Source organism: Canis aureus, chromosome X, assembly GCF_053574225.1.
Source record: "Canis aureus isolate CA01 chromosome X, VMU_Caureus_v.1.0, whole genome shotgun sequence".
NCBI lineage: Eukaryota > Metazoa > Chordata > Mammalia > Carnivora > Canidae > Canis > Canis aureus.
Window position 1 is genome coordinate 53,099,062 of NC_135649.1, and position 22,113 is coordinate 53,121,174.

A 22,113-nucleotide genomic window follows, 5' to 3' on the forward strand; every position below is an offset into this window, starting at 1 on the left:
TCTGGCTTTTCTGGACTTTTAAGTTATGCAAATATTTCTACACTATGCTGGCAAGAAGTGCTAAGGAATACTTAAAGAAAATCTTATGATTCCCACCATTATGTGTGTCTGAATATGTCCCATGATTTCCACCTGATCTGGTGTTTAAAGAAACACTCTTGTAGTTCTGTTCAGTTGAAGCTTCTCCATCTAAAATGTTCTTACATCCTGCCTTTATACTTCAGTTTGTGCCTTTTCATTCATTATTAATATTACCATAGGCAGACAACATTTAATGTATATCTTAACTTTATTTATTTATTATTTATTTATTTATTACTTTATTTATTAAGTAAGTATGCATTACATGTAGGTTGCAAGTCATTCTGGGTCCTGTGAAGAGGCAGGTGGTTGATCTGAAGCAAAATGAGAGCATGAATCTGCAATTCTATTGCTACTAAAATACTTCTTCTAGGTGTCTTGATATGGGCACAGTCTCAATACCCATTCAAAGCAGGCTTTGCCATCACCTCTCTCTTCAGCTGAGGGATTCACAATATCTAAAGTCAGCTTGTAAAGAACCCTTCTGCATCAGAGGCAGTTTTATGCCTGCATTGTAAATTATGGAAGACATTTGGTCAAATACTCCATAAAAGGGGCAGAAGGGAAACACCAGAGCTCAGAGTTGGAACCAATTATTTTTTCAAACTAAGCATTGGTCATAGTAGCAAAACTATCAACCAAATTTTGGAATAGCCTGTTCAGCTATATAATATCAAAGCATGCGGTAGCCTACAGACAATAGCTTTTACAGGAAAACTTGAGTTTGGCTTAAGCACCAAGAATGCATTTTAAGAAGTGAAAAGTACATTTATGTGCATTGACTACCGTAGTGAGCCAGATGATGGCTTCCCCAAAATATGTCCATGTTCTAATTCCTGGAACCTGTGATGTTAATGCTATTTGGAAAAAGGGTCTTCATGGATATAATTAAGAATATTGAGATAAGGATAATTTTATGGATAAGCCAGGTGAGTCCTAAATTCCACAACAAGTGTTCTTATAAGAGAGAGGCAGAGGTAGATTAGATAAACAGAAGGAAAAGTAATGTGAAAACAAAGCAGAGAGAGATTTGGCCACAAGTCAAGGAAAGAATGACAGTCACAAGAAACTGGAATAGACCAGGACCAGATTTTCTTCTGGAGCTTTCAGAGGGAGTACAGACCTGCCAAGAGCTCAATTTAGGACTTTTGGCTCACAAAACAATAAGAGAATAGATTTATGTTGTTTTAAGCTACCATATTTTGTGTATTGTTACAGCAGCCACAGGAACCTAATACAGATTTTGGTAATAGGAAGTAAGGTACTCCTATAATGAATAAATAAAAATGTGGAAATGGCTTTGGAGTAGATAATGGGTAGAGCCTGGAAGAATTGTGATGCATATGATAGAAAAAAATCATACACTGCTGTTGGAAATATGATTGTTAAAGATGCTTCTGGTGAGCTCAGAAGGAACTGAGGAATATTTTATTGGAAACTAGAGAGAAGTGATCCTTCCTATATAGTGGCAAAGACCTTATCTGAATTGTTTCCAACAGCTGTGTGGAAAGTAGAATTTGTAAGTGATGAACCTGGATGTTGGCTGAGATTTCCAAGCAAAGTGTAGAGGTAGGAAGTAGGAGGAGGTAGGGCCTATTTTCCTCTTGAATTTATAGTAAAATACTAGAGGAAAGAAGTAAATTGAGGAAATAATTGTTAAGCAGAAAGGAACCAGCACTTAATAATTCAGGAAGTTTTGAGCCTATTTCAGATTGCAAAAGATGCTAAAATTAGCTGATGCACTCTTAGGATAGTGTGCTCTGGAGATAAAGCCAACCTCTGGTTAGTGCTGAAGAGATTAGGCATTGACTCATTGATCCACTCAACCACCTCAATAGAAGCCAAGAATAGAGATGGCTTTATCCAGCAAAGATCTGGAGGACTCTTATCTCAGTATCGAATCAATTTGACATACATGGGAGGCCCAGAAAGTTTTTGAGAAACAGTTCTAGTTTAGTCTGAAAAGGACCGAGACAGGACAAAATAAGAGAAGGTTGTCAGACTACCAAAATTTTACAGGCAATAAACAGGATGATAAAACTGCAAACACGTGCTATCCTTCAATAATATAAAGGATCATTCTTAGAGCAGAACTGCAGGTACAGAGGCAGAGGCCCACGCAGGGGAGCAGAGACAGAAGTGCAAGCCATGGGCACAGAGACAGAGAATTAATCCATAGGCTAAGAGGCCCAAACTGCAGGCCTAAAGGAAGGAGTCCTTAAACAAGGAGGACTATAAGGTCAAGAAACCCAAGGGGATTTTTCCCTGGATAAATTTTGAAAGTCATCAGGTCATGTGACTTCTTTTTACTTTCCATTTTCCGTTTTGGAATAGAAATGTCTATAACTATTGCCCTATGCCTCTTCCATCATTGTATTTTGGAAGCAGATGACTTGCTTTGCTTCATTTATTCACTTTTGGAGAGGAATTATGCCCCAGGATTTTCATCTATACCTGATTTAGATGATCTAGATGATGGGACTATTGAACTGATGATGTTTGGATGAAATTTTAGACTTAGAGTTGATGCTGTAATAGGTTGAGACTTTTGGGAATGTTGAGATAGGGTGAATATATTTTGCACATGGGACAGATATAAATTTTTGGGTCCAGAGGGCAGACTGTAGTGGGCTGGCAGCGGGGGAGGGGGAATCCAAAAAAGGTATGCCCACATCCTAACTCGCAGAACCTGTGACTGTTGCCTTATTTGGGAAAAAGGATCTTATAAGAGAGGCATAGGAAGTTTAGATACACAGAGGAGAAAGTGATTAGAGACAGATGTAGCCATACCCCAAAGAAGGCCAAAAGCCATCACTACATGCTGGGAGAGGCAAGGGAAGATTTTCCTCCAGAAACTGTGGAGGGAGCATAGATCTTTATTTTGGACATCTTGCAACAGGGACCATGACAGAATACATTTCTAATTTGATAAGCCAACAAGTTTGTGGTACTTTGTTATAGCAGCCAGAGGAAACTAATCCAACTAGTAAACATTTTAAGGATTTTGTATTTTTAAAAATCATTCTGAAGAAAATCTGCATAAATTGGTGCTTCTCACTGTGACAGTAATAAAGCTAACAAAAGACTTTAGTGTAATTTGGTTCTATACTAAAACTGTCACTATGTATTTTTTCTGGTGATAATTTTTAATCTCGAACAAAACTGCAAATGACTAAAGCAGGACCATTATAAATCTGGGAAGCAAATCCTTTAACTCAATTATTGGAACCTCATGAAAGACCCTGAAAGGTTCCATACTGTTTGTGGAAACCATGTGGGATTTCTCTAAATACAAATATATAATTTATCAACAATAGTATTTCATTCATTCTTTCCCATAAACTAAAAAATAAGGCAGGTTCACAACTGGAAAAGGTGATACACATCAATATTTCTATCCTGACCATCTTTTTTTTTCCTGACCATCTTGATAATATAGCATGGCAAATGCCCCTAAATTTTAGTCAGGGTTAATATTTCAAAATATCATTTTCCTACAGCCAGAAAGGCTATCAAAAGACTCAGGTCAGATCACAAAGATTTCAGAAGAGAATTTGTGAAGTAAAAATTACACACATTAATTATTTACATGAATTTGTATATCTCTGTTGTTAAGGAAAAGTATATGAAATTGATATATCCCCTAAACTTGTTTGTGTATGCATACGTGTGTGTCTTAAGATAGGCTAAAATTGTAAAATATCAGATACTGTTCTTCCTTTTGATTTCTCTATTGTAGCAGCTTCAGAAACTTTTAAAATATCATACCCAAGTAAGAATGCACTGGAGGAAAAGCAAGCAGTTTGAATACCTCTATATAAAGGGGATTGTGAATTATTGGTCACTTGTTTACATTATTTCAAATGGTGACTTGCCAAGCCAGTCATTTGTTCTTTCTGAATGTCTATAATGTGTTTTGGAGAAGTAGAAATAGGATTTTCTATATAAGAAATATACATATAAGAAATTTTTTACAGTAGTCACAATCATCTCCATGGATTAATTTTAAAATTACACTCCAGAGAGAAAATGAGTGGGAAATATCAGTGAGGGTGACAGAACATGAGAGACTCCTAACTCTGGGAAACGAACAAGGGGTAGTGGAAGGGGAGGTGGGCAGGGGGTTGGGGTGACTGGGTGACGGGCACTGAGGGGGGGCACTTGATGGGATGAGCACTGGGTGTTATGCTATATGTTGGCAAATCGAACTCCAATAAAAAATATACAAAAAAAACCCAATATTACAAAAAAAAATGGAGAGGGTGACAAAACATGAGAGTCTCCTAACTCTGGGAAACAAACAAGGGGTAGTGGAAGGGGAGGTGGGCAGGGAGTTGGGGTGACTGGGTGACGGGCACTAAGGGGGGCACTTGATGGGATGAGCACTGGGTGTTATGCTATATGTTGGCAAATCGAACTCCAATAAAAAATATACAAAAAAAATCTTACAAAAAAAAAGTGGAGAGGGTGACAAAACATGAGAGACTCCTAACTCTGGGAAACAAACAAGGGGTAGTGTAAGAAGAGGTGGGCAGGGGGATGGGGTGACTGGGTGACAGGCACTGAGGGGGGCACTTGATGGGATGAGCACTCAATGTTATACTATATTTTGGGAAATTGAACTCTAATAAAAATATACAAAAAATTGCACTCCAGAGAAGTTATACCACATTATTTCAATGTGTATCTTAAAGTAATAGACAAGTGAAGTATAATTTCTATGCCTTCATCTATTTAAGAAAAATATAGAGTCTGTTTTTTTCTCCAGGGTTGTTTTGGCAGCATCATTTTAATTTGTTAATACAAGGTAAGTAAGTATGATGATGACTGAGAAGTTCACTTGGCCACTGGGTTGTGGAATTATTGTAGCGGGAGATAAAAACACATACACATATATACACATACATATATATAATTTTTTTTTCTTCTTCAGACTACAAGGCAGAATTGGAAAGAGGAGTAGAAAGGCAAATAAAACAGTTGACCTTTCAGAAAGTTTCCTGCTGCCTGTGGAGAGAAATCTTTTTCCTCTCAGGTCTTTTAGAAACTCTATTCCCTGCTTTTAAGGGGGCCATGGGAGAAAGAAGCAATAGAAGAAATAAACCACAGAGAACAGGAATCAATATTTACCTTTTAAAAAGCTTAGTAAAGGTAATATAATTTTCAGGTTCATCTCAGAATAAACATTAAAATCGTAAGGTTTTTGTCAAAAATAGTGATATGAAGTATTTGTATAAAGTAGATATATGTGCATAAATAGAAAATACCTCTTTAAATGAAGTTTAAATCACTTTCTCTAACTGCTTCTGTTAAACTCTGGTTTATTTTTAGCAATGATAAGTGCCTGCAACATCATGCTGAAACTCTAGATTAATGATAAGTTTAATTTCAGCCAAAGCAGATGAATCCACCAGCTTTCACTTGAGATAAGATTCTAAATAAACTCATGGGGTCGCAGCAGTAATTTTTTTTAGTTTCCAAAATGGCTTCTCTTACAGAGTGCCTCTCCAAATCATTAATACACACATTGTCATTGGCCTTTTCTTTTTCTATGTAACAGGAATCAAAAGCAGATATTGAATAATTCTTTCTTTCTATTCCTTTCATTTCCTTTTTTTGAGGGGAGGTGACCCCCAAAATTGATTAACATTGTAATTTTTTGACAGACTGAATGCTTTTGAACTCTTATACTTTTCATCATTACCATCAGGTCACACACAGTAACAAATAATACACATCTTTACACTAAAATGGAACATGTTTTTATAATCCTTGTAACTGTGTTTGTATTAGCATAATTGTGAGTGGCATCTTGCAATAGCTTTACAATGTTATTTCACCCAGCTTAGCTTGATCCTTGCATAAATGCATTTATTTCCTCTCCCTCCCTTGAGTGGATGTTTTGTTCTTCTCAAAATGTATAATTTTGTTTACTTAAATATTTTCATATTCTTTGGCATCAGGAATCACTTGGATGAGATAGCTCCATTGTGGCGAGAGCGTGACCTTTCCAATGGCACTCGTCTGTTATCTGTAAGACAGAAAAAAGAACCAAAAACACATGAGCTAGTGGCTATTATACAATGTAGGATCAAGAGAGGTTTTCAAATTGTCCGGAAAATCACTTCAAATGAATATGTAGATAAGTAACAAGGAGCCCAGATTTGAGTAGTTCATGTTGCAGCTCCCAGGCTGAGTTCAAGAGTCCTGCAATCAGCAATAAATAACTTTTCTTGGTAAGTGTAATAAGAATGATGAAAGAAATGGAAGAATTCTCTCAAGCACAGTCCCGTTGGAAATTGCAGGTGACAACAAAATTCCTTGGTAGAGATGTCAAATTGAAAGGATCTTTGTACAGTGCTTTTGTTGGAAAGCACTTCAATTCCCCATGAGTTTTCTTTTTGTCCCCCATGAGTTTTCTATCCGTATATGGGCTACCTCTAGAGGACGCCAGGTAGGCAGAGCAGAAAAGAATTTTTACTTTTTAATGATGGCAATATGTGCCAATCAAACCAGCTACTGAATCTTTGCTTGATTGTATGATGCAAATATATCCAATACATAATATAGTCATTATGGGAATGAATAATGAATAGGTCCTATTCCCCTCACCCATCACAGGAAGAATAATCACTATAGCGATAACTGCTGGCACAAAGCTTGGAACGCAGAGTTTAAAAGCATTGACAGTTGCTCAAAATAGTTTTAGCTGTAATAGAAAAAGGTTTACAGCTCTGCATTGTGATAATCACTAATATGTTATTATCACCTCTGTTTTATGCTCAGCTTAAATGCAATTGATGTGGGTGAAAAGCCCTTTCTGACAAAGACATAATACACCTAGATTCTCTATTTAAAATGGGACTAGGTCCCTAGAAATAATAACCACCACCAGAACTTACATAAATGCTAGCACTTTACACTTGTTAATTTGTTAATTCACTCAATATCCCTGGGAGGTGTCTATTTCACTCTATCCTATTATTTCTGCTTTGATGATGAAGGTTACACAGCAAATCAGTAGTATGATGGGGGATTATAATGCAAAGTTAATGTCTAAATATCAGGACTGCTTTGTTCAGAGGTAGATATTGGGGCTTCCCCAGCTACTAACCACATCCTTCCTGAAATGATGATGCCCAAAGAACACATCCTGCCTGTCCTATGTGGAGGATGGACTGTGAGAAGTACTGAGGTTTTGCTGTGGGACCTTTCCGCTCTGTGCCAGTGTCTCTACACTGATTCCTGGTAGCCCATGGTCAGTACATAGAACAAAGCTAACTAGCTTCCATAACCTTGGCCTTGTTAACACCACATATGACTGCGCCAAGCCAACCAGCCTTAAGCTTAAAGTGCCTTATAAATGCAATAATATCACTGAGAGGTGAGAAAGGCATTTTCTCTATTAAGAGATTTGAGTGAAGGATTATTTGGGTATCCTTTTAAAGATACCATTTTAAAAAGTCATTATTTAGTTTGTGATACCGATTAAAATTCAGCAAAAAATGTGAAGATAACATTCCTAGATAAAGGGCTTATTGGGGATCGAGTCCCACGTCGGGCTCCCTGCATGGAGCCTGCTTCTTCCTCTGCCTGTGTCTCTCTGCCTCTATCTCTCTCTGTGTGTCTCTCGTGAATAAATAAGTAAATAAATAAATAAACAGACAAATAAATAAAGGGCTTATTACTTAGATGTCACTAGTTTGCATACAGATTGGTTTGAGACTTCTTAGAAAACATTTAAAATGAGATTATAATATATTGGTTACCAATGCTTTGCTGGCATTTAAACATTCAGTGTTAAAAGCCACCAGATACAAGAATGATGGTACCATTCTCAGAGGATTGTCCCAGTTCAAAAAAGGGCTTGTGCCTTGGTGGTCCTACACACTAAGGTTAATTGGCATTGCACTCACTCCAGGAATGCCACTGGCTTCCCATATCATCACTCACAACCCACTGGACTAAAGACAGTACCACATTAAAAAACCTGGACTCAAAAAAAAAAAAAAAAACCTGGACTCACAGCATTAAACGACGTGGTGTCAGGATTCACTTATTGGTAGCATTTGGTATGAGAAAATACTTTCAGGTGAAAATAAACTGAGGAAAGGGCATTGAAGGTTTTGGAAAGCAGGATAAACACTGGTTCAGGGCCCAAATTTAGTTCTTGGCATGCACAGCAGAGAACTATTCATTTCCTCCCTCTCTCCCTTCTCTCTATGTATTTTTGGTTCCTAACTGATCCTTATGTTAATGAGATAATTATGAGAGGAAGCAATTCTGAAAAGGTTACTATGTATTTTTGAAATGTCAATGTACAACTTTATTTATGGAAAACATGCCACTAGAAACAATGGCAACAATGACTAATCTGAATTTTGTGATCTAATTACAATTTTCTGCATATATTCTAGGTTTGTATGGATTAGACAGAAAGTGTAATTTAGAAGATGATATGTTTATAAATCTATATGACATTAATATATATATTCATCTTTTTTCACAATAGCTTGCAATTTAATGATGAAAAAATTTCATGTTCAAATTCATGTCTTCTTTGAGTTAAAGATTGAGAATCAGTGAATTTTTTGAAATAAAAATTCTATAATTATAGTATTAAATACTAATGGGTAAAAATCTGGCATGACCCTCATTAGGTCAGGGCACATAGTTAATGTTAAATTTATGATAAAAGCAAACGTTGCATATTATTGCTATCAGAGGTGATAAAGTAATTTGGGTGATTGCAAGAGTGACCATATTTCCTATTTGGAGACATAGGTGAAGGAAGTGGATGCCCATGTGATGATTATAGAGTTGTAGGAGATTCAGATTAAACCAAATTCACTTTTTTAAAAAGAATTTATTTATTTATTTGAGAGAGAAAGAGAGTGAGCACATGGGAGACAGAGCACATAAGAGAAACCATGAGCTGGGAGGAGGTACTGGGCAGAGGGAGAGAGAAGCAGGCTCCTCACTGAACAGGAGCCCTATGTGGGGCTCGATCCCAGGACCCCAGGATCATGACCTGAGCCAAAGGCAGACACTTAGCAGACTGAGCCACCCATGTGCCCTCAAATTCACTTTTATAGCAAGTCTTATTCACTCAACACTGTTGATACTAGAATAGTTTAGATGGCAAAGTTAGGAACCTCTCCTCAAAAATGTAAATAGTTTAAAACATATGTACTCACCTGAGATGATGTGGAGGGCTTTGTTAACAAACAGTGGCTTCTCTTTCCAATTTGCCTGTTGTCTTTTTAGAAATGAAAGAAAGGAAGAAGTGTGGGGAGGGACATCTATCTGTTTTATACTTGTTGGGGATATTGTGCAATGAGATCCAGGAAAACACATTTTATTAGAGGATGGGGGAAACATGATTTGCCATATCTTTTTTCTGCTTTCATTTTCTTAATGTATAAGGTAACATGATAGTGAATAAGAAGGCCTACAGTGTCTAATTTGTCCTCATGATCTAAGAATTCATTAAGAAATTCTACTGTTGGGACACCTGGGTGGCTCAACAGTTGGGCCTCTGCCTTCGGCTCAGGGCGTGATCCTGGAGTCCTGGAATCGAGTCCCACATCAGGCTCCCTGTGAGGAGCCTGCTTTTGCCTCTGTCTAGCTCTCTGCCTCTCTGTATGTCTCTCATGAATAAATAAATAAATCTTTAAAAAAGAAATTCTACTGTTTGTTAACCAATAATTAATGCAGCAGTAAAAGCCTGAGATGTCAGTCCCAAGATTTACCTTCCAAATCCACCATAGTTAGGTACTCTCTTTGATTATCAAAGGCTTGTCTTTGAAATATGCCTCATGTGAAGGTGAAAAGATTCTGATATTACAGAGAGTGACCTGGTCATAATGTGAAGTTGGAGAAGTCCATAGTTATACAAAAATGTGCCTTCTATGGAAGAAGGGTGATCAAAACTAAAGCAATATTCTAATCTGTCACCGAAGAGAATATGAATACATAGCCCAACTTTAACATGCTTCTGCGCATTCTGAGTATGAAGTTAACCAGTTCAAACCAATGTCATGATTTCTCCACTGTCATAAGAGCAATAATCTTTATGCTTTTTCTGAATATAAATTGATTTGACATTCATCTCAAAACCTTCCCTACTGAGTCCTATAGTAAATGGATTAAATCCCTTTACTGTATTGAGCTAAAATCCATTCATTCATTCATTTAGCAACTATGTACAAAGCACATCATCCAAAAAATATCTTGGATATTTTTAATGATGAAAAATTAAATTAATTTTTTAATTAAAAAATTAAATTTTTAATGATGAAAAATTATTGTTATCCAAATAACTTTGGATATTCCAAAGTTTCAGACCAATAGCTAAATTTACATCACTAATTTCCTTCTTACTGAAAATTTTGTCAAGTGAAATAACTGAGGACTAAGCATATTACAAATAAAGTTTAACCAAACATGATGTGAGACAGACTAAAGTACTCAAGCCTATGGTATGTAACCTGAGAATGTACAATTAATCTTCCAACAGAGTGAGTGTATGCCAAAGGTACAAGGATACATCTTGTATAATTCATGAGTAGGACATGTTGAGATGGAAAAACTGTGATAAAAAGGCCATGTCCATTATTCATTTCCCCTCACATTGAGTCTATCTGTTGTCTATGGAAGAATAGTTTCCTCCCTAGTATTCATAGGCATGTAGATGTATCAGTGTTAACCTAACATAATGCACTTTACCATCAGGGTAACATAAAATAAATGTGTTTGGTATATACTGCATATTGTATTACAAAATATCCCATTTTAATGCGAGAAAACAAAGTAAAAGAAAACCTCTTGAGATTTACCGTGAACTTTGTTTCCTCCAAAGCTCTTCAAAAGCAATGATCGACCATCAATGGGTAGGCATTATTTCCAACAAATAAAGCAGAGGGACTGGGTTTATGCGGCTTAGGCTAAGAAAACCAAGAAAACTAATGATGCTTCAGAAAATGTCTATTGAGTAGATGCTTTCCAAACACTGGTGAAAGAAAGATAATTTATCTTAGACTGTTATACTAAAATAGTCTCCTATAAACTTATATTTTCCCCTTGTGTCCCATGATTCCAAAGCTGTTTAATTTATGCTTTTCTCTGTGATTTTGGGGATCCTAAACTGATAGTTTCTCATTACTAGAATTGACTGGAAGGTGGCAGCTAAATTAGGCTTTGGCCTAGTCTCTTGGAGAGGATTGCCAGTTGATCCATGACTTGACCAGATTTGTTCTCTTCACTCTTATCAGAATAGGGATAGCGTCTTTAAAATAGATATTTTTTTTAAGAGAGAGAGAAAGCACACACACACACACACACACACACATATGTGTGCGCAAGTCTAGGGGGTAGGAGCAAAGGGAGAAGTAAAGAGACAATTTTAAGCAGACTCCATGCCCAGTGGAGAGCCCAGTGAGGGGCTTGATCTCATGACCCTGAGCTTGATTTCATGACCCTGAGATCATAACCTGAGCAGAAAACAAAAGTTGATGCTTAACCGACTGAGCCACCCAGGCATCCCAAGATACATATATCTTTTTTTTTTTACAGATTTTATTTATTTATTCATGAGAGACACACAGACAGAGAGAGAAAGAGAGAGAGAGAGAGAGGCAGAGACACAGCCAGTGGGAGAAGCAGGCTCCATGCAGGGAGCCCGATGTGGGACTCAATCCCGGGTCTCCAGGATCAGGCCCTGGGCTGAAGGCAGCACTAAACTGCTGAGCCACCTGGGCTTCCCGATACATATATATCTTGAACTTAAACTATATGTGCAATTTGGTATTCTATATTTTCATTTAACATTTTATTGTAGAAATTTTCCATGTCACTAAACTCTTGAAACATGATATTGAAAACATGATTTTTAATGGCCACATAATCTTTTTATTTCATATAAATATACCACAATTTGGTTAACCATTTCTCTCCTGCTGGATATTTAAGGTGTTCCCATTTTTTCTATTATAAAAGACTCACAATGAACATCCTTCTACCTTTATAGACCATGTATGGAACTGGGTTTGTTAAGGATGCAAAATTAAGTCCAAATGGAATTCCAGAATAATTGTATTAATTTAAATTCAACTGGAAGTAAGTACATGAATCTGTGTTAACACATTATTGGGTATCAATTTTTTTAACTGTGCTAATATGAAAAGTGATTACGACATGTAATTTGTTTTTTTGCATTTCTTCAAATCTTTGTAAAGTGGAAATTTCCATATGTTATTATCTATATATCTTCCTTTAAATGCTGGCCAGGCCCCTTGGCCATTAATCTACTGGAGTCTTAGGTTTTGCTTTGTTTTTATTTTGGAATCTACATATTAAAGATAGTAACCAATTTAAATATTTGTCAGAACTATTTTCTTAGTTGTTGATTACCTGTTTATTTAGTTTGTGTTGTGGGTTTTTAGGAACACATGGTTTCTTTTTTATTATACTTTTTAATTTTTATTATTGAATTATAGTTGATATACAATGTTAAATGTTTCAGCTGTACAACACAATGATTCAACAATTCTACACACTCTGCAGTGCTCACCATGATAAGTATAGTTATAATCTATCACCATACAATGTTACTACAATGTTATTGACTACATTTCCTATGCTATGTCTTTCATCCCCCTGACTTATTTTATAACTGGAAGTTCATATTTCTTAATACTTTTTCCCTATTTTGCCCATCTCCTATCCCTCTCTGCTCCGGCAACCACCAGTTTGTTTGCTGTATTTATGAGTCTGTTTCTATTTCTGCATTTTGTTCTAGTGCTTTTTGTTCTAGTTCTGTGAAAACATGCTACTGGTTATTTGATAGGGATTACATTGAATGTACAGATTGCTATGGGTAGTATCAACATTTAAAAAAATTTTTAAAGATTGTATTGATTTATTCATGAGAGACAGAGAGAGAGAAGGAGAGGCAGAGACACAGGCAGAGGGAGAAGCAGGCTCCATGCAGGGAGCCTGACGTGAGACTCGATCCTGGGTCTCCAGGATCACACCCTGGGCTGAAGGTCGTTTTAAACCGCTGAGCCACCAGGGCTTCCCTTAACATTTTGATAAGATTGGTTATCTCAATCCATGATCATAGACTATCTTCCATTTGTTTGTGTTGCCTTCAATTTCTTTCATCAGTGTTTTATAGTTTTCAAAATACAGGTGTTTCACTTTGGTTAAATTTATTCCTCAGTGTTCTTTCTGGTGCAGTTGTAAATGGGATTGTTTCCTTAATTTTTATTTCTGCTACTTTGTTAGTTACAGCAATAACACCACCTGGGTGGCTCAGTTTTTTGAATGTCTGATTCAGTTTCAGCTCAGGTCATGATCCCATGGGTGGTGCAATTGAGCCCCAAGTCAGGCTAACCACTCAGCAAGGAGTCTGCTTAAAGATTCTCTCCAAAATAAATAATAAATCTTTAAAAAAGAAATGCAATAGATTTCTATATATTAATTTTGTATCCTGCAGCTTCACCAAATTTATTTATTTAATAGTTTTCTGGTGGAGTCTATAGAATTGTTTATACATATAGTAACATGTCACCTGCAAATAATGATAGTTTTACTTATACCTTATCAATTTGGAAGCATTTTAATTCTTTTTCTTGTATGATTGCTACAGCTAGGACTTCTAGTAGTATGTTGAATGTAAGTGACCAGAGTAGACACCCTTGTCTTATTTCTAATATTAACGGAAAAGCTTTCAGGTTTTCACCATAGGGTATGATGTTTGTTATGGGTTTTTCAGATATGGCCTTTATTATGCTGATATGTGTTCTCTCTAAACCTGCTTTTTTTGTATCTCAAAAAAATTTTATCATGAACATTTGTTGAATTTTGTTAAATGCTTTTTCTGCATCTCTTGAAATAATCATATGGTCTTTATCCTTTCTCTTATTAATGTGATATATTACCATTGATTGATTTGTAGATATTGAACCATTCTTGCATCACTAGATAAATCCTGCTTGATAATGGAAAATAATTTTTTAAATATATTGTTGAATTTGATTTTCTAGTATTTCATTGAGGACTTTTGAATCTACGTTCATCAGGAGTATTGGCCTGTAAGTCTTTTTGCAGTGTCTTTGTCAGGTTTTGGGGTAAGGGTAATGCTGGCCTTGAAGAATACATTTGGAAGCTTTCCTTCCTCTTTTATTTTTTGTAATAATTTGAGAAGAATAGGTATTAACTCTTCTTTAAATGTTTGATAGAATTAACCTGTGAAGACATCTGGTCCTGGACTTTTGTGTTGCACCTCTTTTTAATTAATAATTTCTTTTCATTATCAGTCTGTTCAGATTTTCTATTTCTTCCTCATTCAGTTTCAGAAGATTGTATGTTTCTAGGAATTTATCCATTTTTTTCTGGGTTGTCCCATTTGTTGGCATATAATTTTTTGTAGTAGTCCCTTATAATCCTTTGTATTTCTGTACTGTTGGTTGTCACTTCTCTTTCATTTCTGATTTTATTTGAGTCCTTTATCTTTGTTCTTGATGTGTCTGGCTAAAGGTTTATCAATCTTTTTTATCTTTTCAAAGAACATCTCTTGGTTTCATTAATCTTTTCATTTTTTTGGTCTATATTTCATTTATTTACACTCTAATTTTATTATTTTCTTCCTTCTACTAAGTTTAGGTTGTTTGTTCTTTCTTCTCTATTTCCATTAGGTATAAGGTTAGATTATTTATTTGAGATCTTTCTTATTTTTGATGTAGATTTGTATTGCTGTAAACTTCCCTCTTAGAATTACTTTAGGTGTGTCCAAAATATTTTGAACTGTTGTGTTTTCATTCTCATTTGTTTCCATGTATTTAAAAAATTTTTCTCCTAGATTTCTTGGTTGACACATTGGTTATTTAGTAGCATGTTGTTTAGTTCCATGAGTTTGAGTATTTTCCAGTTTTTTATTGTAATTCATTTCCAGTTTCATATATTATGGTCAGAAAAGACCCTTGATATCATTCAAATATTCTTAAATTTATTAAGACTTGTTTTATGGCCTAAAAAGTGATCTATCCTGGAGAATGTTCCATGTACACTCAAAAGGAATGTGTATTCTGCTGTTTTTGGATGGAATGTTTTGTATGTATCTGATAATTACATCTGGTCTAACATGTTGTTCAAAGCTACTGTTCCCTTTTTGATTTTCTGTCTGGATGATCTATCTGTTGGTGTAAATGAGGGGTTTAAGTCCCCTACTATTATTAAATTACTTTTAATTTCTCCCTTTATGTCTGTTAATAGTTGTTTTTTTTTCTTTCTTTCTTTCTTCTTCTTCTTCTTCTTCTTCTTCTTCTTCTTCTTCTTCTTCTTCTTCTTTTTGTTAATAGTTGCTTTATGTACATCAGTGTTCCTATGTTGGGTGTACTGATATTTATAATTGTTATATCCTCTTGTTGGATTGACCTCTTTACCATTATGTAATGTCCATCTTTGTCTCTTCTTATAGTCCTTGTTTTAAATTCTATTTTTTCTTTTTTTAAAGATTTTATTTATTTATTCATGAGAAACACAGAGAGAGAGGCAGAGTCACAGGCAGAGGGATAAGCAGGCTCCATACAGGAAGCCCGATGCAGGACTTGATCCTGGGACCCCGGTTTCACACCCTGAGTCAAAGGCAAATGCTCAACCACTGAGCCACCAAGATGTCCTTAAATTCTACTTTTTCTGATATAAGTATTACTACCCCATTTTTTGGCTTTCATTTGCATGAAAGATCTTTCTCTATCCCTTCACTTTCAGTCTGTATGTGTCTTTAGGTCTGAAGTGAGTCTTTTGTAGGTAGCATATAAATAAGTGGGGGTTTTGTATCCATTATTTTACCCTATGTCTTTTGATTGGAGCATTCAGATCATTAATATTTAAAGTAATTATAGATGGGTATGTACTACTGACCTTCTGTTAATTGTTGACTGATTATTTTTGAATTTCTTCTCTGTTCCTTTTCTTGCTCTCTTTCCTTGTGATTGATGACTTTCTATAGTCTTATGCTTGGATTTCTCTCTCTCTTTCTCTTTTTCATACCTATTACAGCTTTTTGGCTATCATGAGGTTCATTTATAAGATCTTAAGTATAAAGCAGTCTATATTAAGTTGTTGGTTGCTTAAGCTCAAACACCATCTAAAAGCACTATATTTTTATTTCCCCTCCATGTTTTCTGTATATGTCATATTTTATATCTTTTTACTTGTGAGTCCTTTAACTAGTTTTTAGGTAAAATTAATTTTACTACTTTTATCTTTTAGCCTTTATACTAGCTTTTTAAGTGACTGATCTACTACCTTTATGTTTGCTTTTACTTGTGAAATTTTTTCCTTTCATAATTTCTTTTTCTAATTATGGCCTTTTCTTTTCCTCTTAAAGAAGTCCCATTAACATTTCTTGTAAAAGCCAATTTAGTGGTGATGAAGTCTCAGTTTTGTTTGTCTGAGAAACTATCTCTCCTTCAATTCTGAATGAAAACCTTGCCAGGTAGAGCATTCGTGGCTGCAGGTTTTTTCCTTTCAGCGTTTTGAATATCATATCATTTTCTTCCGGACTGCAGAGTTTCTGCTGAAAAATCCTCTGAAAGCCATATGGGATTTCCCTTTTATGAACTAGTTGCTTTTTCTTGCTGATTTTATGATTCTCTCTTTAGCTTGAATCTTTGATGTTCTAATTATTATATGTCTTGGTGTGGAGATCCTTGGGTTCATCTTGTTTGGGGGTTTCTCTGTGATTTTTGGACCTGGATGTGTTTCCTTCGCCAGGTAGGGAAGTTTTCAGCTATTAATTCTTCAAATAAGCTTTCTGCCCCTTTTATTCCTCTAATCTCCCTCTAGGACCCCTATAATGTGACTGTTTGTACACTTAATGCTGTCACAGAGTTCCCTTAACCTGTACTAATTTTTTAAAATTATTTTTTCTTTTTGCTGTCAGTTTGGGTGCTTTCTATTACCCTGTCTTCCAGATCACTGAGCTCTTCTGCATACTCCAATCAGCTGTGCATTCCCTCTAGTGTGTTTTTCATTTATTATATTCTTCAACTCTGATTCGTTCTTTTTTATATTTTCTTTTTTGTTGAAGTTCTCACTGAGTTCATCTACTCTTCTCTCAAGTCCAGTGAGCATCTTTAGGACCATTGCTTTGAACTCTTTATTAGGTAGACTGCTTAGCTCCATTTCATGTAGTTATTTTTTTGACATTTTGTCTTGTTCTTTCATTTGGAGTATATTCCTCTGTCTTCTCGTTTTGTTAAACTTCCTGCGTTTGTTTCTATGAATTACATAGAACAGCTATGTATCTTAGTCTTAAAGGAAGGGCCTTGTGTAGGAGCATCTCTGTGTGTCCTTTGCTTTGCTTGGTTGGCTGGAGCTGTAGCAGGCACTGATTGGGGGCCCTGAGGCACTGCACTGGGGCCACCCTAGTGGGATGATTGGAGCTGAAGTGGGCTTGGGGTTCCAGGGCTCTCTACACAGAGCGCATCTTGGTGGGAGAGCTGGAGCCAAAGCAAGTACAAGCTGGGGCTCCTGGGGTATTCCTCCTAGGGGGCACCCTGGCAAGATGACTGGAGCAGAAGCAGGCATGGGCCAGGAGGTACTGAGAAGTTCTGTCTAGGAGGCTCCCCGGCTAGATAGCAGGAGCTGAGGAGGGAATGAGCTAGGTGGTTCTGGTTCTGGGATGCTCCATGCAGGGTGTGCCCTGGTGGGATGGGTGGAGCTTAGGTGGGCAAAGGCCAGGATGTCTTAGTGCAATGAATGCGGTGGGACGCGGAGGGTCCCTGGCTAGGATATCCTCATATGCTCCATGTATGGGGTACCCTGGTGAGTCCTCTGGAGCTGAACTGGATGCACGCCTTTGGTTTCCCAGATGTGCTTCACTGAGACCACCTTGGGAGTATGGCTGGGGCTAATGAGGGCTAGTGGCACAGGACTCACTGAGGTGGGAGGCTGGCTAGGGCACCTGGACCGTGCTCCTGTCTGTACTATCAAAGTGGAGAGGAAATGTAAACAATGGCACTTGCCAGCAACTCTGACCGTAGAGAGAATTCTAGCAGCTTCCCTGCCATTTGGCAGATGCTCTAGGTCTGGCTCCTTTATGCTTTAGTTTCCTTTTTTAAACTGCAGCTTTTGTTCTCTGCCCTAGGGTGGAGGAATCCTCTCCCAGTCCCTCAGTACTATCCCTCCCCACTGCAGTTTGCAGCAGGGGTGGGGTTCTCATGATTACCATTCCTCCATCTCTCCTGCCATTCTCTATGTGGTCCCTTTATCTTTTGTTGTGCACAGGTTGTTCAGTCAGCCTTCAGTTCTTCAGGAGGAATTGCTTTATATGTAATTATGTAGATTCAGTGTGCCTGTGCAGGAGGTAGTTCAGGGTTTTTGAACAACACCATCTCAGACTGGAACTCATTTTTATTCTTTTTATGTAGCTAAATCTATTGATCTTTTACACTGTGATCTGTTCCTTTACTTTTAAGTTTAGAAAGCTTTTCTCTAGCCAGAAACACCTGATTAACATTCAACTGTCTCATCTTGTTTTGTAAGGTTTGGTTTTTTTCCACATTTATCTATTTAAATAATCTATAATTTATTTTGTTGTACAATGTCAGGAAAGTTTCCACATTGATTTGTTGTTTTTTTTTTTTCTTGCAAAGAGAAAATGGGTTTTCCAGCACCCTTTGTTGAATAATCTGAATTTCTACACTGATTCATGATACCTCTTTCCATGTTAGATTATCTATACTAGTGTATATTTCTGTTCCATTGACCTAAACATCTTTCAAACTATTTTTGTGGAATAGCTTCTGATTTCATTCGTAGTATATTTTAATATCTGGTAGAGATAATCTTCCATAATTTATATTTTCTTTTCAACTATGTATTTTAAGGAAACATATTATCTAATAATTCTGTATTATCTTATAATCATACTTCTTGAAAACAACACAGCTTTAAAAATAAACCCAATGAGTACTAACTAGGCTATCTTAGTAAGGATAGGCAGATGTCTATTTGTTGAGTGTCAATGAGTCAAGTGACTCTAAAGTCCCTACTGATGTTTTTAAGAGTTCTCCTCGGGTTCCTCATTTTCTTAAAGACTTAACAAACCTCTTTCTCTGTCTTTCTGATCCAGCTGACCACTTTGCTTCTGGAAATACAGTATAGGCCAGCACTAAGGAAAAGAGCAAAACCAATTATATAAAAGATCTTCTAATATGCCTATTATTATTTTTGCCTTGTCAAAATTTTGAATTGGAATTAAGGATATAGTTTTGTTGGCTGTTGATAAAGTCTAGTGCTTCAAGTTTTGTAAACCTATTTTTCTCGTATATGTTATATTTTAAAAATTTGGCTTCTACCAGATACCACTGGTATTAAACTATAACAATTTAGTTTATTCCAGCAAAATTGTATATATAGGTCACTGTGCAAAAATAGATGTCTAGAAGCCAATAAATTGCCTCTACTTAAAAATTAAAGAATTCTAGCCCTATTCTAATCTCAATGACATCATAATGTTCTTAAAGCTAGAATCAGATCATGTCGTGTAATCTATATCCTTCACCACATGCAAATAAATGCATGCAAAGAAAAGAGAAACCCAGAATACTGTGGTAGTTAATTTTGGGAGAAGAGATGAAAAGCTATTTTAATGAGAATGGTAATGGAAAGCAATAATATTAAAGTAGTTCAGAGGCTACTGTGACTATAGTTACACAACTCCCATTAAATATAATTGGAGTTAAGCACATGTAATGATAACAAAATAGACCCTTAAATGTCTTTCCAATTGGAAAATAAGCAAATGTGTTCCAGGAAATAGTGTGTTTTTGTGTGGGAAATACAGTGATTCTAATTGAGATGCACAAATGATTTTCATTTTGCTATTGCTCAGGGTATGATGTTGGTATTTTTCCTATGCTTAGGGATATAGATCTGTGAGGAGTAACATCTGTACAAAGAATATGTCTCCTTTTCTCTTCTTAAAGCTCAGCATTCATTATGTTATTAAAGGAAAAATCTCAATAGTTGCAATGGATTTATTAATTCAGTAGTTATCACCATGAAACTCTGCTGTGCTAGGGGAAAAACAAATTATATTTTACAATACTGCAGTAGTGAGATTAAATCACTTTTCTATATTTCACTTTCTTCTTATCCTCCCTGCCAGGTAGTAACTCTATTCTCTATCTCTATTATGAACTTCATATTTTGCAAACTATCAAGTCTTATAGTAATATAAAGGTACATTATCAAACAAATTCAATTATAGCAACTTTAGAAAGATTGAAGTGTGTGATAAAAGTAAAACCACTGAGTACAATAATATTATTTCAAGGCATTAAAAACAGTCCACATTAAGCTACAAATGTGGGAACTATGCAATACTTACTTTTACCTATCATAAACATGGTATTTTCCTTTTTTTAAGAATAAATTTATTTTTTTATTGGTGTTCAATTTGCCAACATACAGATAACACCCAGTGCTCATCCCGTCAAGTGCCCCCCTCAGTGCCCGCCACCCAGTCCCCCCCACCCCCCGCCCTCCTCCTCTTCCATCACCCCTAGTTCGTTTCCCAGAGTTAGGAGTCTTCCATAAATGTGGTATTTTCATAACATGTATACCAACTTCCTTGGAATTTTAAATGGCTAACATTTACATAACTGATAACTTGAGTATTTCAAAGGATTTTACAAAAATGTGGCTCAGAAAAAAAAATCAGTATTTCAACTGCCACAGACCTTGCTATTGATTATCTTTGGGCTCAGTGTCAAACCTAGTGAATAGATTTTTTTAATGTCCTTGGTTTAGTACATTAGCTATGCATTATGCTTGCTTCTTTACTAGGATATACAATTAGACTCTAAGACAAATTTTCTTTCTATGAGGTTGAAAATCTGATAATGATGCCTATATATCTGGAAAATATGGAGAAAGGCAACATATAAAAATATGACTAGTGTTAGAAAGTAATTGGAAAAATCCCCAAGAAAATCATATATGTGAAACTTACATTGAAGGATAAACCAATATAGACCAAACAAATGATAACAGAGCTGCTCAGGTGTCTTTCATAGTGTCTTACACATAGCAATTTCTCAAAAAATGTCTTTACACATAGCAATTTCTCAAAAAATGTCTGTTGATTAAGTAATCATCCAATTATTAGCAATGAATCAGGAACCAACCCTTCAATTCACCTTCTACTACAGTGCTTAACAAACAGGGAATATAATTTGCCATTAATATAGAGAAAGGAAAGGAAATCTTTTTCCCCTCCTTCCCTCCTTCCTTTCCTTCCATCCACCTACAAATTTTTACTGCATACACTATCTGCAGAGTACCATAATAGACACCCTTATAAGTTATTAGAGAGGAAAGGATAAATGTACAAATAGCTATAACATAAAACTATGTGTATCTTATAGCATCTATTACAGTTTAAGTATGATGGCAGTTCAGAGCAGAGAAAAATCATAATCTCTTGAGTGCAGGAGTTGGAGGCCAGGGAAAACTTTATCCCAATTAGGCTTTAAAAAATATGTGGGATCTTACCAAGAAGAAATAGAAAGCTGCAAATTTTTGATTAGAAAAAAAATTAATTCTCGTTCCTGAACTATTTAACAGATTAACAAAGCAATGGATGTATAAAGGGGGAATCAGAATGCCTATATGTATTTAATATTTTTTTCTAGGAAAAGGAAGAAAATAATAAAAGGATATATATTGAATTGGCCAGATTTGTAGTGATAGTTGTTTCCATAAACACGCGATTTTAATTTTAAAAAACAATCCTGAATTGTTTATAAATACAGTTGTTCTGTTTAAAAAAAACAAACCAAAAACCAGGAAGAAAAAACACCCAGCAGAAATGGGGCTCTTTGGAATCATCTAGTTAGGTTCTGTTGTTGAAGCCTAGATAGCACTATCAAGAGTGGCAGGAGAAGAGCTGATTAAGTCATATACAGATTGCAGTGACCTGGGCCAAGAGTACATGGCAAGGATGAGAGTTTGAGC

At 36.0% G+C, this 22,113-nt stretch overlaps 1 protein-coding gene across 5 annotated transcripts in view; it reads right to left on the minus strand.

Moving 5' to 3' along the window:
* Positions 1-270: 270 nt before the first annotated feature.
* The window catches only part of DIAPH2 (diaphanous related formin 2), a 1,055,757-nt gene continuing 1,033,914 nt past the window's right edge, over positions 271-22,113 (minus strand). For all 5 annotated transcript variants that reach the window (XM_077888176.1, XM_077888175.1, XM_077888173.1 and 2 more), the window contains one exon: positions 271-6,112. Coding sequence is in view for 2 of the 5 variants with exons in the window: in XM_077888178.1 (XP_077744304.1) it covers positions 6,048-6,112 (65 nt within the window). In the remaining 3 variants the exon portion in view is untranslated. The remainder of the gene's footprint in view (positions 6,113-22,113) is intronic.